Here is a 15,779-nt window from a genome sequence, read left to right as displayed (position 1 = left end):
AGAACCTTTACCTGTGAGTAGCTCATACACCAGAACACCAAATCTCTCTCTCTTTCTCTCTCTCTCTCTCTCTCTCTCTCTCTCTTTCTCACACGTGAACTCCTCCACATTTGACTTGCATCACTGTGTTTAGCTGTTCTTAAAAATCATTTTAATTAAATAATAGCTCTATGCTTCTATGTTACAGTGTTAATTAACATAATTCTGATCATATTTCGCTCATTCAAACAGCCCGAAAACAGCAAAAGGGCTCGGGCTCATAATGACAGTTTATGGTTCGGGTTGGGTTGGGCTCAGGCAGAAAGTGCAAGGGCTCGGGCTGGGTCGGGTCGGATTTTTTGGGCACGATCAGACCTCTACTAACTTGTTCTAACTTTACTAAAGTTACAAAATTAGTATCTTGTTTTATATAATACATTCATTTCTATATGAGAGTGGGATTGTTTGTTAAATTTGATATACAATACTAAGAGGTTGGTAACACTACTTGGATGGTCCACTTTATGGCCTTGTTGATGCTCAACTGACATTCAACTTAACCCTCTGTTGGATGAATTAAATTATTTAAAATAGGACCTAAATGTACACCTAACCCTAATCAACCCTAAAACCTAACTTGAAACTTGAATTACTTTAGAAATGTAAAAAAATTGATTAAATGTTAGTTGAATGCCACTTGAGCATCAATGAGGCCATCAAATGGAGCATCCAAGTGAAGTATTACAGAAAAGTTGTTTTACTTGTAACATACTATAAGTGGAACCTTGAGAAACCCATTAAACAGGTCTTAGATATTTTACTAAAGGACCCTTCAGAAAGTTTTTTTTTTTTAACTTACAGTTTACAGTGTACCTACAGTCCAATCCCATTTCACCTCTTGGCCCTACCACTTCCAGGCTCTACCTCTCTGTTTTGCGAGTGCACATCTAGGGGTAAGGTGTCCTGATTCTAGTTAGGCTGGAAAGGTAGGGGAAAGAGTTATGGCTACATGACCTTTAAAACTGATTTTTTTAGAGACACACTCCAAACAGAGGACCATGAACATCACTGGCAAGATGGCACTGGCACAAGTGACCAAAGAACAAATATAAGGAATTGCGATAGTCATTGTCTTACCATAATTTAATATGTAGCTTCAATGTTTTATTGCCACTATCTATAGTATAAAAACATAAGTAGTATGTCTCAGTAGCTAGCTAGCTAACTTTCCCATTTCTTCTTAAATGGTGCAAGAGACGGCAGAGATTGCAACATTTAAGGTGGAACAGAAAAATAAAATAAAAGCTAACAAAAGCTGATTTCAGATCATCATAAAGGAATAGAATAACCTGCCCCCTTGTTAAACTGCAGCAGCTATTTTACTGAACTTGAAGGGTTGTTCCAATTTTAAGGGATTAGGGGATTTAACTCAAAAACAAGAGGTAGTGGTACAAATTAGTGGTAGAAATTGGATTGGGCCAACATTGTGGCTCAAGTTTTACCTCAGTTAGCATTAGCAGGAGTCCACTTTGCAAACTCCAAAGTGTTACAGCCATCAAAATGTTGGCCTTAGTATCAGATCACCAATTTCATTCTTAGTGATACCACAGCCGCACATCGCCAGGAGTCCCATAGAGGATATTAGGTGGGTTGAATGGCTCTTTCTCTCCCCATCACTCTATGGTATGCTCTATGAATGCTGCATATGATATTTCAATCCTTAAAATGTTCAATGGTTTTGCTCTACATGTGTTTTGAAACGAGCTCAGCAAAAGTTTTACAGAAAGAACAGACGGGGAGAATATGAAGTCCAGCATTACCAAATGAACCAGGATTTAATCACCATTCATTCTTATTAAAGAGAGTGCGGGAAGATGCTATCGCTCTTATATTAAGGCGGCTGCTGAACCATCTCATTTCCAGCGAAGTTGCCTACGCAGGAGCGCTATTGTTCGAGCTGTCTTTCTGACCCTTTTCTGCGCCAGAAGAAGATAAAAAAACATTAGGGCCTATACTTGAAGGATATTGACTTCATCTATAACAGCCTGCTTCCCCTAAGCTGTATCAGATTCTCTCCCAGATTTAATCAAATCACGCAATAAAGAGCGGCTGGAAAAGGGAAGCTTCCGCCCTGGAGCGGCAGAAGATACTGCTGCGAAACCCTTCAAATTTAAATCAACTCGCTTCTTTATCTGCCAGCGTGATTTAAGAGGACAACTGTATTATGATGAGCGAAGTTCTCAAATCATAAAACATGCAGTATTACTCAATGGATCAATTATGAATAACGCTTCCGAGTTGGAGTTGGAGTTTTTAGACGGTTCTGAAGCTAAACAGATATTTCCCCATCAAAAGCTCCTCGGCTCTGTTCTGGTTTACCGCCGACAAGAAGACTCGCTTTCATCCTTCATCCAATGGGCGCTTATTTGATTTACAAGACACTGCCCAAACCATCGTTCAGGCTAATTGCTTTCCCAGGCGTTTCCTCCTCATTAAGGTGCTCCATCATTTTGGGAGCGTTTTGAGAGTAGCTCACTCCGGCCTGCTGATTGGATTGGGAAGTAATGCTTCCGTTAAAGGAAGCTAACCTGTGGCGAGTTTGCTTGTGTGTAAATTAGGGCTGGGTAATTAATAAGCAGGCTCTCTCTCTCTCTCTCTGGTGGGCTTCTGAAGGGGTGGTGAGGCTCACCAAGAACGCTCAGATTACACCCCCCTCCCCCTCCTCTCAATCAGCAGGGGAACACTCCTTCCAGCACAGCCTCGCGCTTTTCTCGGTTTCCTACCCACAGCTGACAAAAAGAGCAAATTGCCTAAGAACACATCCATAATTGAGAGCTCTGGAATGTCTTCCTTTTTTGTCATATTTAAAGCGCGGCGTTCGAGCTCCAGCTCTGCCCTGAGGATTAAATTAAAAATTACTTCTCACTTGTCATTAAATTGACAGAGTCAACCTTTTTGAGGACATGCAGGCGTGCCGAGACGGTGGCTTCATCAAATAATAATAATAATAGCTCCCTGCTTTGAGTGGAGAGTGTGCCTGCTATATTTACATAGAAGACGAAGAGTTGCCAGAGTGATCTGATATGATTTTTAGGAAAAAGGCTATACATTATCTACTACAGGGGTTGGACAATGAAACTGAAACTCCTGTCATTTTAGTGTGGGAGGTTCCATGGCTAAATTGGAGCAGCCTGGTGGCCAATCTTCATTAATTGCACATTGCACCAGTAAGAGTACAGAAGAGTGTGAAGGTTCAATTAGCAGGGTAAGAGCACAGTTTTGCTCAGAATATTGTAATGCACACAACATTATGGGTGACATACCAGAGTTCAAAAGAGGACAAATTGTTGGAGCACGTCTTGCTGGAGCATCTGTGACCAAGACAGGAAGTCTTTGTGATGTATCAAGAGCCACGGTATCCAGGGTAATGTCAGCATTAACCACCAAGAAGAACCAACCACATCCAACAGGATTAACTGTGGATGCTGTAAGAGGAAGCTGTCTGAAAGGGATGTTCGGGTGCTAACCCGGATTGTATCTAAAAACATAAAACCACGGCTGCCTAAATCACGGTAGAATTCGATGTGCACCTCAACTCTCCTATTTTCTCCTGTTTAAATGATTGTGATCCAAAACCAGGTGTTTCAGTTTCATTGTTCAACCACTGTAGATGAGACCTAATAGTGGTGTCTGGTACGGTAAACCCTCTCTAAATCTATGTAAAAAAAAGACCAGATGAATTACATTCTTCCATTGATTAAAGATCCAGATCCAAAGCTCATTTCTCTATAGCAAGCAGTTTAAGTGGTAGGCAGAGGGTAGCATGGGCATTCCTTTGTAAATAAAGTGTGGCTTTGGATGATGCAGTGCATGTTTTGAGGTATAACTCACATTATGACCCATTATTATAACACATTGTTATTATTAAAACATTGAATGAGATGGTCCACCTAAACTTTTGACTGAACTTTTATCTATCAACTATGAAATTATTACTATGAAACTGTAAAAAAAAAAAAAAAAAAAAAAAAAACATTTATAGCTGTTCCCACCATGCAGTGCTATTTTCATTATATGATCACCTGAGTAGAGCTATTCTAATCATACCCATACCTCAGCAGAGCTATTTAAATCAGAGGTTCACCTGGGCAGAGCTATTCTAATCACACATTTACTTCAGCAGAGCTATTTTAAATCGGAGGAAAGCGCAGCGACTCGTTTCTGATACAACAGCTCACAGACGCCTTGTGCTGATCGACATCACCCTAGGATCTACTGTCCCCACCCAGAGAGAACACGGTTTGTGGTCTGCTGTACAGTGATGCTGCATTCAGTGCAGTTCTCACATACAATAAATCAGTTTAATGGCTGGTTTGCCTTTCTCTGTACAAATACATGTATAAATTTCACTCACATGTGACTCGAGTACCTGTAACTAGGTAAAAAAAAAGTAAAAACAAATTGCTGAAGTAAATGTATGATTAAATTAGCTCTACTCAGGTAAATATCTAATTAAAATTGCACTGCTGAGATAAATGTATGATTAAAATAGCTCTACTCAGGTAACTGTATGATTAAAATAGCAGCTACATAACCAGGATTCGAATCAGCGATCTCCCTTATCATAGTGGCAGCACTTTAGACTGCTGGAACACTCATTGTCCATTGCATTTATATATATATATTTTATATATATTTATATATATATATATATTTTTACATGACTTACCATATAACCAATGGGAATCAAGGAATAAAATATATATATATGTATGTATATTATGTGTAATAATGTACATCAGGCTTTTGCTTGACTGAGAATGGTGTGAAACTTGAACCTTGCTGGCGAAACGTTTTTTCTTTAGTTCCACTTCCTTTCTAAAACTTCTTTAAGCATGTGCATCTGAAAGCAGGGGAGGTGGGCGGGAGTACCTTAGAGTACATGGCTCCATTCAGCACCTCTCCATTCCGGATCCAGATGATGGAGGCGGCGGGTTTGGCGTTGTCGGCGTGGCAGGTCAGGTTCAGCGGATCTCCCGCCCTCAGGCTCACTATGGGGGCTCCGATGATCACCGGGTCGTCAGGGGGAACTGGAGGATAAAATAATGTTCTATGGATTAGATCATCCCCCAGACAATGAAGAGAATTTCAGACAGTCCGGCTTTGAGGACACCCCGCGCTGCGTGGGCAGAGGTCCATTATCTCGTGTAAAAATGAGAGGGAAAAGTCAGGCAGAGAGAGAGAGAGAGAGAGAGAGAGAGAGAGAGGGGAAAAGAAGAAAGCGAGAGGGAGGGAGAGAGAGAGAGAGAGAGAGAGAGAGAGAGAGACAGAGTAAGAAAGAAAGAAAGAGTCGGAGGGATGAGCAGAGAGAAAAAAAAGGGCAAAATGTAGGTTCCTGAATAGCACTGATTGCAGCCCCTCTCTTTAAGCAGCTCTGATCACCCTGGTTTCCATTCAAACTCGGGTGAATTATTGATTGAGCACTCAGCTCATTAGAGAGCATATCTAGGGCAAGCCTAAATCAAAGGCAACAAGCAGCTGGCACATCCTGACTAGTCAAGAGAGACAGAAAAGGGAGGAGGTGCGGGAGTGGGGAGGAGTGGGGGTGGAGGGGTGCGGGTGTAGTGGTAGAGCCGGTGGGGAAAAGAGGAGAGATGGGATAAGAACAGGGATAAGAAGGAGCTCCGGAGACGCTGGATTCATAAGGAAGTGGACCAGGGAGTTTTGGGGTGTAAGGGTGTAATAAGGCATGTTGTATCATATACTATCATATATATTGTGATTTTTAAAACAATAAAACAAGCCGTATTGTGATTTTTAAATCAGTCTTTAAGGGTATTTCAGTTTCAGTTAAAATTTTATGTTAGTCAGTTCAGCTCAAATAATCATATGAAAGCACTTTTTTTAGTTATATAGTATGATTCCACACTGTAGTGCTGCATCTGTCTCTTTTACTGCATACTTATTTTTTTCTCTTTTCCTACATTTACCTACATCCCTACATTTAGGGACTTCTACCAGGTTGGTCCACCTTGCAGATAAAGTAGCATCACAGCGCACTCGGAGGAAAGCACAGCAACTCGGTTCCTATACATCAGCTCACAGACGCCTCATGCTGATCGACATCACCCTTTGGAGTGATGAGGGGAAAGAACGCCATCTCTCAGGGCTCCGGCAGCTGATGACAAGCTGCATGACTGGGATTCAAACCAGCGATCCCCCGATCATAGTGGCAGCGCTTTAGACTTCTGGACCACTTGTTCAGAAATCAATATTTCGGTGGAATAACCCTGGTTTTTAATCACAGTTTTTTATGCATCTTGGCATCATGTTCTCCTCCACCAGTCTTACACACTGCTTTTGGATAACTTTATGCTGTTGACTCCTGGTGCAAAAATTCAAGCAGTTCAGCTTGGTTTGATGGCTTGTGATCATCCGTCTTCCTCTTTCTCTGAATATATTTCAGAGGTTTTCAATTTGGTGGTCTTTAAGCTGTATATTGCATACTGTAACATTATAATCATATAAGTCAGTAGATCTAGAATAATATTAAAAACTAAAGCTTGTCCTGAGACCCTCTCTCTCTGTAGGTGAATGCCATCAGGCAGGAACAGTAAAAGCTGGAGGAACGGCTCTGCTGAGGACTTCATTCACTGAGCTGACCTCAGCTCATATCTCACAGCAGCCTGTCAGGCTTTCTGAGGCTCGGCCTTGTACCCCGCGCTCATCTGTGAGGGAAGCGATGGCTGATTTATTACCCAGGATTACCTCACTGGTACCAATCAAGTGCCCGCCCCCCCCCCCCCCCCCACTCCGCCGCAGCACCCTACAGTTCGGGAACCCGCGCTGCTGTGAAAGTGAATGAATAGCTCTCCCCTCAGCCTCCATAAATATCACACCATCTTTCTGTCGGATCGCTTTTTGGAGAAGAAGAAGGATGGAGAGCCAAAAGCTGAGAGGCAAACTTCCAAAGTCGTCACTGTCCTAAAACTCAATTTAACTCCTGCGAGAGGAGATGCACTGCTGCCTGCTGTTTTAACTGTGCGATTCCAATGATATTACATAATATAAAAAAAAAATTGAAAGACATGATTTAATGCAACCTGCACAGAGACCGCCTTCTGTACGTGAACCTGTTTTATTTATTTATTTTTTGTTAGTGTGATCTTTCAAGACACTTCAAGACACTAGGGGTGGGCAATATGGCCCTAAAACCACAATAATCACGATAATTCAGGGTATTCATGTGAAAATGATATTCTTGGCGATATGAAAAAAAAAAGAAAAATAGGCTATTAATGTATAAAAAAATGTATTAAAGTATATATCTTTTAAATAACCAGCATGAACAACCAAATAAAATATGTAAACCATTTTGTATCTATTAAATATTTTGTAATAAAAAAAAAAATTGATAATAATAATAATAATAATAATAATAATAATAAATCACACTATAGATTTTTCAAATTATGATATTACTGTCATGATATATATATATATATATATATATATATATATATATATATATATATATATATGTGTGTGTGTATTTTTTTTCTGCCACTCCCCCTTTTCAAAGGACTAATTAAGCTTTATTAGTGTTTATACAGAGACATAGTTTCTGTGGTCTTTGTGCATATAATAGAGAGATAATAATATAAGCAAAATAACAGGCAAAAACCTTAAATAACAAAACAACATAAAAAACAAGGAAAACAAAAAAGGGGAGGGAGAAAAAAAGACAAAATGTTGCAAAAAGAAATAACAAATATTAAGGAACAAAGACAACAAAGACAGAAGAACATGCGGAAAAAATAAGCATTTGTTTTGTGTGTGGATATAAACAGATAGAAAAGTCATAAAAGAGATAGAGAACAAGAGTATAAGGAAATATAGATACTTGTCTGGCCGTTCTGTGTGTATGTGAATATAATATATGTGTTCGATACAATATGGCACACCCCTACTGTACACGTAGCAATATTTTTCATTACTTTTAAATTATTTTTTTAAATGATTATTAAATCAAATCGGATCAAAGTATTTTAAACTGTACAATCCAATTGAATTTTATCTAGGAAGTAAAAAAATGAATTAATAACTTGCATAGACTTAAAAAACTCCCTCTAATGAACTTTAATGACTTGTTTTTATGCATTATAATGTGACAGCCCTAATTTAAATCATGGTAAATCAGGGAAAATCAGACACAGCCGTAAGATAGAGGTTTTTCTGTAGTTAAACAAGTAAAAGAAGAACGTGATTTTGTTTATCTCCTTGTCTTCCCACAGTAACAACATCTGCCAATTTAGACAGTGAACAGACAGATGTTTCAGCAGATTGAACCCGAAGGCTGTTTTCCTACAGTAAACTATAACTTTTTCACGCGTCTTTGTGTTTTGATTATCGGGTTTGTGTGTATAAGTGACAGAATGCACTCTTTCAACACATCGCAAATGAGAAAAAAAAGTGAAGACAGCATGAAAAACACAAAAAAAAAGCATGAATTTAATTTACATTTATTTCAGTGCAGACATTAATTTATGTATAAATGCAAGGTATTTTATATGTTATCTGTTTAACTTCATTTTTTTTCTTTTTTTTTATTAATATACTACATTCATACCTGCATTCCAGCCCTGCTGCACATTCCAACAAAATTGGGAGGAAGCAATTTAGAGTTAATAATGAGGTAAAAAAAATACACATACATTTCAAATAGATGGTTTTGGTTTGGTTCAAACCATCACTGATTGGAGGAAACTTCACACTAGACCTCAAGCAGTTTGGACTGTGTGTCTCTCCACTCTTCCTCCAGACTCTGCTCCCTTAATTCACAAATGAAATTCAGTAAAATTTACTGATGGTCAGTGATGGTTTGGAGAGATATGTTTGTCATCTGCTGGTGTTGATCCACTGTGTTATATCTCATATAAGTTCAAAGTCAGTGCAGAAAATCTTACAGCACTTACCATCTTACTTTCCTCTACTGACAACTTTTATGAAGATGTGGATTTCATTTTCCAGCAGGACTTGGCACACTGCCCACACTGCACCAAAAGTACCAATTGGTCTTATATAATATTGTAATATTTTCTGAGACACTGATTTTTTTTTTGAGTTTTCATTGGCTGTAATAATCAACAATAAAATAAATTAATGCTTAAAAAAATAAATAAATATAAATAAAAATAAATCATGCCATATATATTATATATATTTTTTTATGAATTGCCAGTCTGAAATGAAGGAGAAAATGTGGTATATTAACAAATAAAACAAATTTGACCAAGCAAAACATGAACAGAGTAAAACATTTTAGAGTTTGTATGGTTTGTATGTATTGTATTTATATTTTTCATAATTGCACCACGTTTTCTGGTTTGGTAAAATTCTAACATACAATAAATAAATAAAAGGAGAATATAGCACTATTTGCAGACTACACTGACTTTTCTTTATCTTTCTTTTTTTATTTATTGATAATCCAAGATGGCTCTCTCTCTCTCTCTCCTTCAAAAGCACTCTGAAAGTCTTGAAAGTCTGGAAGGCTTGACAGTGCCTTAATCAACTTACCCATCATCATTACGGGCATGTTTGCAAATATGCCTCAGCGTAATGGCTCCAAATTGACGATTTAACACGGCCAGTCGATAGATCTGTCTCGAGCGGGTCAGCGGACTAAATTAATCGCCCCCGATTTAATTGCCGTTCGAAGCGGCGGCAGGAACACTCCAGCACTCCCTAACTGAAACCTGGCTCCTTGTCACCGAATTACTTTTCTCTCTGCCCTCTTGATACATGGGGCCCCTGGGACGTCTCTCTGAGTCGTTCTGTCTGCGGAGGTGTGGAGGTGCGGAGGGAGGGAGCGAGGGATGGGGGACGGAGGGGGAGGAAAGAGAAAAATGGAGCAATTTCATTTTGGAAAACAGAGAGAAAGGGGCGCTTGGGGAAATGTGACCTATTTTCTAATGTACCTGGATCCAGTCTTAGTTGTGGAGATGCCAGTCTCGCAGGAATAGGTAGCAGAGAGGATTAATCACTTTCATCCCGGGGTTCGGGCGCGGCGCCACACAGCGGCGCGTAAACCCTCAGCAATTAGCCCTCTCTTCCAGCTGGATTAACACCGAGTAGTCATGGATGCTCTTTACCACAAGCCTCTTAACGAGATGCGATCTCCCCATCAAGCAGCAGACCCTGATCGGGTAAGACGTGGGGAGAATATGCGCAGGTGGGCGACGTGATGACGCGTTATCGTCCTAAATAGTGATAAATCACGCCGCGATCTATCTCAGCATATCTGAGGATGTAGTGCCTGGTGTTATCAGGACTTCTAGAACCTCCAACAACTGCATACATCATCAGGACAGATCTGGACCAATTAATTACAGAGAGCCTGTAAACAACAACAACTATCAGAGCGTGCTAACTGCGCAAACTGCACGCTAACAAGCTAATATGATATTTATTTCATCTATTTTATTCATTTATTTTGATCAACTGCTTGATTTAAACCATGATGATAAAGAAGAAGAAGACACCAAAGAAGACTGAAGCAATGAAAAAACAATGAAGAAGACGAAGACAAAGACAAAGAAGATGAAGACAAAGATGGAGAAGAAGAAGAAGAAGAGGACACACAAGATGATAAAGAAGGCGAAAAAGAAGACAAAGAAGAAGAAGAAGAAGAAGAGGACACAAATAAAACGAAGAACAAAACAATGAAAAAGACAAAGTCGGAAAAGATGATGAAACAAAAAAAAAACACAAGTTAATTTAGTTGCATAAAAGTCATATTAAATAGTGTAATTTGTGCAGTCTGTGTGCTTGTGGCATTGCATTAGAGACAGGTCAAAAAGAGACTGAGAGGTGTGGCTGGTTAGTCTTCATTCTGCTACTGCACTGCTGGAGGCATTCCTACTAATGGGAACAGTTCAGATGAACAGGGATTGGGTAATTGGCCTTCCAATTAGAATAACTGGATAGAAACATGTAAAATGATCCAAAATATGTTAAAAAAGTTAAATAAACAAAATTAGAATAGTTTAGGTCAGTTCAGTTTGTTTAGAGTGTGATTACAATGTAGCAGACAACCATCTTACATAAACAAGAAGACAAAGAAGAAAACAATGAAGAAGACGAAGGCAAAGACGAAGAAGATGAAGACAAAGATGGAGAAGAAGAAGAAGAAGAAGAAGAAGAAGAAGAAGAAGAAGAAGAAGAAGAAGAAGAAGAAGAAGAAGAAAACAACGCAAATAAAAAATAATTAAGATAACGATGGAGAAGATGATGGAGAAGATGATGAAGAAGGCAAAGAAGAAGACAAAGGCAAAGATGCAGATGATGATGAAGAAGAACACAAACAAGAAGATGAAGAAGAAAACAATGAGGAAGACGAAGGCAAAGACAAAGAAGATGAAGACAAAGATGGAGAAGATGATGAAGAAGGCAAAAAAAGAAGACGAAGAAGACGAAGAAGAAGAAGAAGAAAACAATAAAGAAGACAAAAAAGAAAACAAATAACAAAACAATAATGAAGACAAAGGAAAAGACGAAAAAGATGAAGACAAAGGCAAAGAAAATAATGAAGCCAAAGCAGAAGGCAAAGAAGATGAAAGGAGAAGAAAAAGATGAAGATGAAGAAGATTAAGACAAAGAGGTAGAAGAAGAAGACAAAGAAAAATGTGAAAAATAAGGCAAAGACAAAGACCACGAAAGAGAAAGACAATGAAGAAGGCAAAGATGATAAAGAAAATGACAAAGGCGAAGAAGAAGAAGAAGAAAAAGAAGGCGAAGAAGATGAAGAAAAAGAAGAAGAAGAAGAAGAAGAAGAAGAAGAAGAAGCATGGATACAACAGATAATGCTGGTGATTGCTGTATCTACTGTAACTGTAGATTACTTACTTCCTTATAAACAGAAATAAAAGCAATCAGATGGAAATCTGTTACTCTCATTCTTCTTATTTGACAGTTAAAATACTTGATTTTCAAAGTGGGTTAGAAAGATTTCTGGCAGAATAGAGGTGATAAAATATTTTTTGTGACACTTTAGCAGCTAATTGGCATCCAAACAAAGCAATAAAATATTACCAGTTTCTCCAAAATCAACTACTATGGCTACAAAATTACTTTTAAAATATATAAAAATACACTTTATACATGTAAATTTGATGATTTGTGAGCACAGAGTAATTAAAATGTTTTTGTTTGAAAAATTTCCTTCTGCCTGGTTTTAAATGAGCTAATGAGCTGCCAGAGCTAACCATGCAGTTGCTGCTTAAAACATCATCAACACGAGGTGCTGCTATCTTCTCCTCACTGAAATAAGGACGTGCTAATATGTTAATATGTCAGATAAATACTGTATATTATACCATCAGTAGCTTTAATTAGTTAAAAAAAAAATATATATCTGCAGGTCTGGATATATATATATATATATATATATGTATAGATTTTATATTTACAGACTTTAATGAAAGCTTGTTATTACTATATTATACAGGAACATTATATGTATATATATATATATTATATTTATAGACTTTACAGTTTATTATTACTGTATTTTTCAGAAAATAATGGTAAATAATGTCTCTACTAAGTATTAATTGAGACTAATTAAGACTTTATGAATATAATGAATAGAGACATAAGTTTAAAATGTCTTAACTAGTGTTAATTATTAATATGTACTGTTAAGTACTGTTTATTAATGCATCCTTTTGAAAACAAATTAATGCTTTTTTGGTGTAAAGTGAATTTAAGTGAATTTAAGGTGTTTTAATGATGAGACCCTTTTAATAACACACCCTGGGCAACATTAAAAACTACCATATTTTATATCCCTGATAAAACACAATACATTTTACCGGGTGATGCTTTTTACTGAATTGAAGGTTGTATATTTCCTCCACTTCCTCCCATAAGCAATATCTAAACAGTAGCTTCAGTATTCCAGTGCTGTCGCCTCTAAAGCTCTAAAGTGCTGCAGAACCTGAGCACATCTCTGGATGTCACATGTTACCATATGGCTCACCCTTGTGTGTAAGTAAGACTCAGATAAGCCGGGTTAAAGGAGCCTGTCTCTGGATGCTGATGCCACCTCAGTTAATTGCAGCGTGGCTGAGCTTAATGGAAATCTGAAAGCTCAGGCTTTAGGAGCCTCTGTTAAGGGTCACTTCACTCACGTTCGCTCACGGCTGGAAATATATTTCTATAAAGTACTTTGGGTGCGGGTGCGTGGAAAGGTGTGCAGAGACGGAGACAAGAAAACATTCTTACAGAGACAGAGTGAGAGGAAACTGTGTGACAGTGAGAATATTAATATTTAACACGGAGGAGCTGAGAGGAGACCTGCCTTTAGCTTTGGGAATAAAAAAAGAGCTCTTTATCTTCTTAGCAATATTATAAAAATATAAATGAATAAAGTTAAAATAAGCCTTTGTATGAGATTAATTCAATTACACCATGCATTTCCATACAATCACAACAAACACTCTGGGTAAGCAGATGTTGTTACACTATACACACACACAAATATATATATATATATATATATATATATATATATATATATATATATATATATATATATATATATATATATATATACAGCTCTGGGAGAAATTAAAAGACCACTTCAGTTTCTGAATCAGTTTCTCTGATTTTATAGCTATTTTTAAGTTTATGTTTAAGTAGAACAAACATTGTTGTTTTATTCTATAAACTACAGACAACATTTCTCCCAAATTTCAAATAAATATATTGTAATTTAGATCATTTATTCGCAGAAAATGAGAAATGGCTGAAATAATAAAGAAAAAATGCAGAGCTTTCAGACCTATTAATGCAATAAATAAATAAATAAAAAAACAAGTTCATATTTATAAAGTTTTAAGAGTTCAGAAATCAAAATGTTTGGTGGAATAATCCTGGATTTGGATAACTTTATGCTGCTTTACTCCTGGTGCAAAACTTCAAGTAGTTCAGCTTGGTTTGATGGTTTGTGATCATCCATCTTCCTCTTGATTATATTCCAGAGTTTTTTAATTTGGTAAAATCAAAGAAACTGATGATTTTAAGTGCTCTCTTATTTTTTTTTACAGAACTCTATACATACAAACATACATGTGTATTAGTTTCCCATTGCTGGGGTCCTAGGTCCAATATTGTCATCACATTTAAAACTATTAAAAAAGTATAAATATATATAGTGAGAAACGTTGTAGTAAAGGCAGCTTTAAAAATATTTGTGGTTCTGGTCTTTATTATTGTGGTAGATGTTTATATATTACATTATTTTCATTACATTATATATTTTGTCATATTATTAATATTTTTTAGCAAAATACAACATATTAGTAAAAAATAATAAATAAATAAATAAATAAATAAATAAGAGACCACTAAAATGATCAGTTTCTCAGATATTACTATTTATAGGTATATGTTTGAGTTAAATGAATTTAATTGTTTTATTCTATTAACTACTGACATCATTTATCCCACACTACAAATAAATATATATTGTAAAATAGTGCAAAGAGATAAGTTCATATTAATTTGGTTACAACAATACTAATGTTTTACTGATTTTTTTGGAATAATCCTGTTTTTTATTCACAATTTTCATGCTTCTTGGCATAATCTCCACCAGTCTTACACACTGCTTTTTAGTTGACCTTATGCCACTCCTGGAGGAACAAAAATCAAGCGGTTCATTTCTGTTTGATGTATTGTGGTTTGATGGCTTTTAATGGCATCAATCTTCCTCTTGATTACATTCCAGCGGGTTTTATTGGGTTCAGGTCATTAATATAAGCTCTGATTATTTTATACTGTGTGTGAAAGCTGGTTATCTATGATGTAAATAAGGTTAAATAGCCTGGTGGAATGCAGGGTTAGCATAGCTAGCTACATTATTACATTATTATCAGTGTCTACAGCAGTAACTACTTTAGACTGCATTTACTTTAAATACAATATAACCAATTACAAAACCTAAGATATGAATATGATATGAATTAATAGAAAATGTTATATCTCTGCTATCATTGACAGCATTCCATTTAAATCTGATCTATTCATGCTGCTCACATGAATGCATTTTCCCTAGCTGCTGCTGCTGCTGCTGCTGTGAGGTTTGCATAAGCTTTACAAACTCTGTCTGAATCTAATGCGGAATTATAGCTATTTTCTTTATTTTATATATTTTTTGAAGTATGTTATTCATTTTAAATGAAAGTTATACTGTGGATACATTATACATTTCTACATCTACTTACTGTCACATCCTGGTCTCGTCTCGTGTCTGTGTGTTTTCCCCACGTGACCTGTGCTCCCCTGTGTCTCCCGTCTCAGTACTTTTCCACCTGTTTCTCATTTGTTGCTCCGCCCCTTCCCCAGGTGTTTCTAATTATAGTGTGTTTCCTGTTTCTTTAAATAGTTATAGCGACGTGCACAGTCATTGCACATTACACTTTAATTATTTAGATATTTAATGACCATTAGCAACATCTACTGCACTGCTCCGTTTACAGATATATCTTTACCTTGTATAGCAAGTTTTTAATAGCTTTATATATTTTCTATTCTTCTTTGTTTTTATGTTTGAACATGTTGCTTATTGTGTTGTGTTGTTGCTGCTGGATGCTTAAATTTCCTTCGGGATCACTAAAGTGTCTATCTATCTATCTATCTATCTATCTATCTATCTATCTATCTATCTATCTATCTATCTATCTATCTATCTATCTATCTATCTATCTATCTATCTATCTATCTATCTATCTATC

At 36.8% G+C, this 15,779-nt stretch overlaps 1 protein-coding gene across 2 annotated transcripts in view; it reads right to left on the bottom strand.

Moving 5' to 3' along the window:
• Positions 1 to 15,779, bottom strand: part of kirrel3a (kirre like nephrin family adhesion molecule 3a) — a 277,571-nt gene that overhangs the window by 77,648 nt on the left and 184,144 nt on the right. For both annotated transcript variants that reach the window (XM_007244712.4, XM_049468642.1), the window contains one exon: positions 4,912 to 5,069. In XM_007244712.4, coding sequence (XP_007244774.2) covers positions 4,912 to 5,069 — 158 coding nt within the window. The remainder of the gene's footprint in view (positions 1 to 4,911; positions 5,070 to 15,779) is intronic.

The sequence above is a fragment of the Astyanax mexicanus genome, chromosome 20 (assembly GCF_023375975.1).
Source record: "Astyanax mexicanus isolate ESR-SI-001 chromosome 20, AstMex3_surface, whole genome shotgun sequence".
NCBI classification, from domain to species: domain Eukaryota; kingdom Metazoa; phylum Chordata; class Actinopteri; order Characiformes; family Acestrorhamphidae; genus Astyanax; species Astyanax mexicanus.
This window is presented reverse-complemented; position numbering and strand designations above follow the sequence as displayed.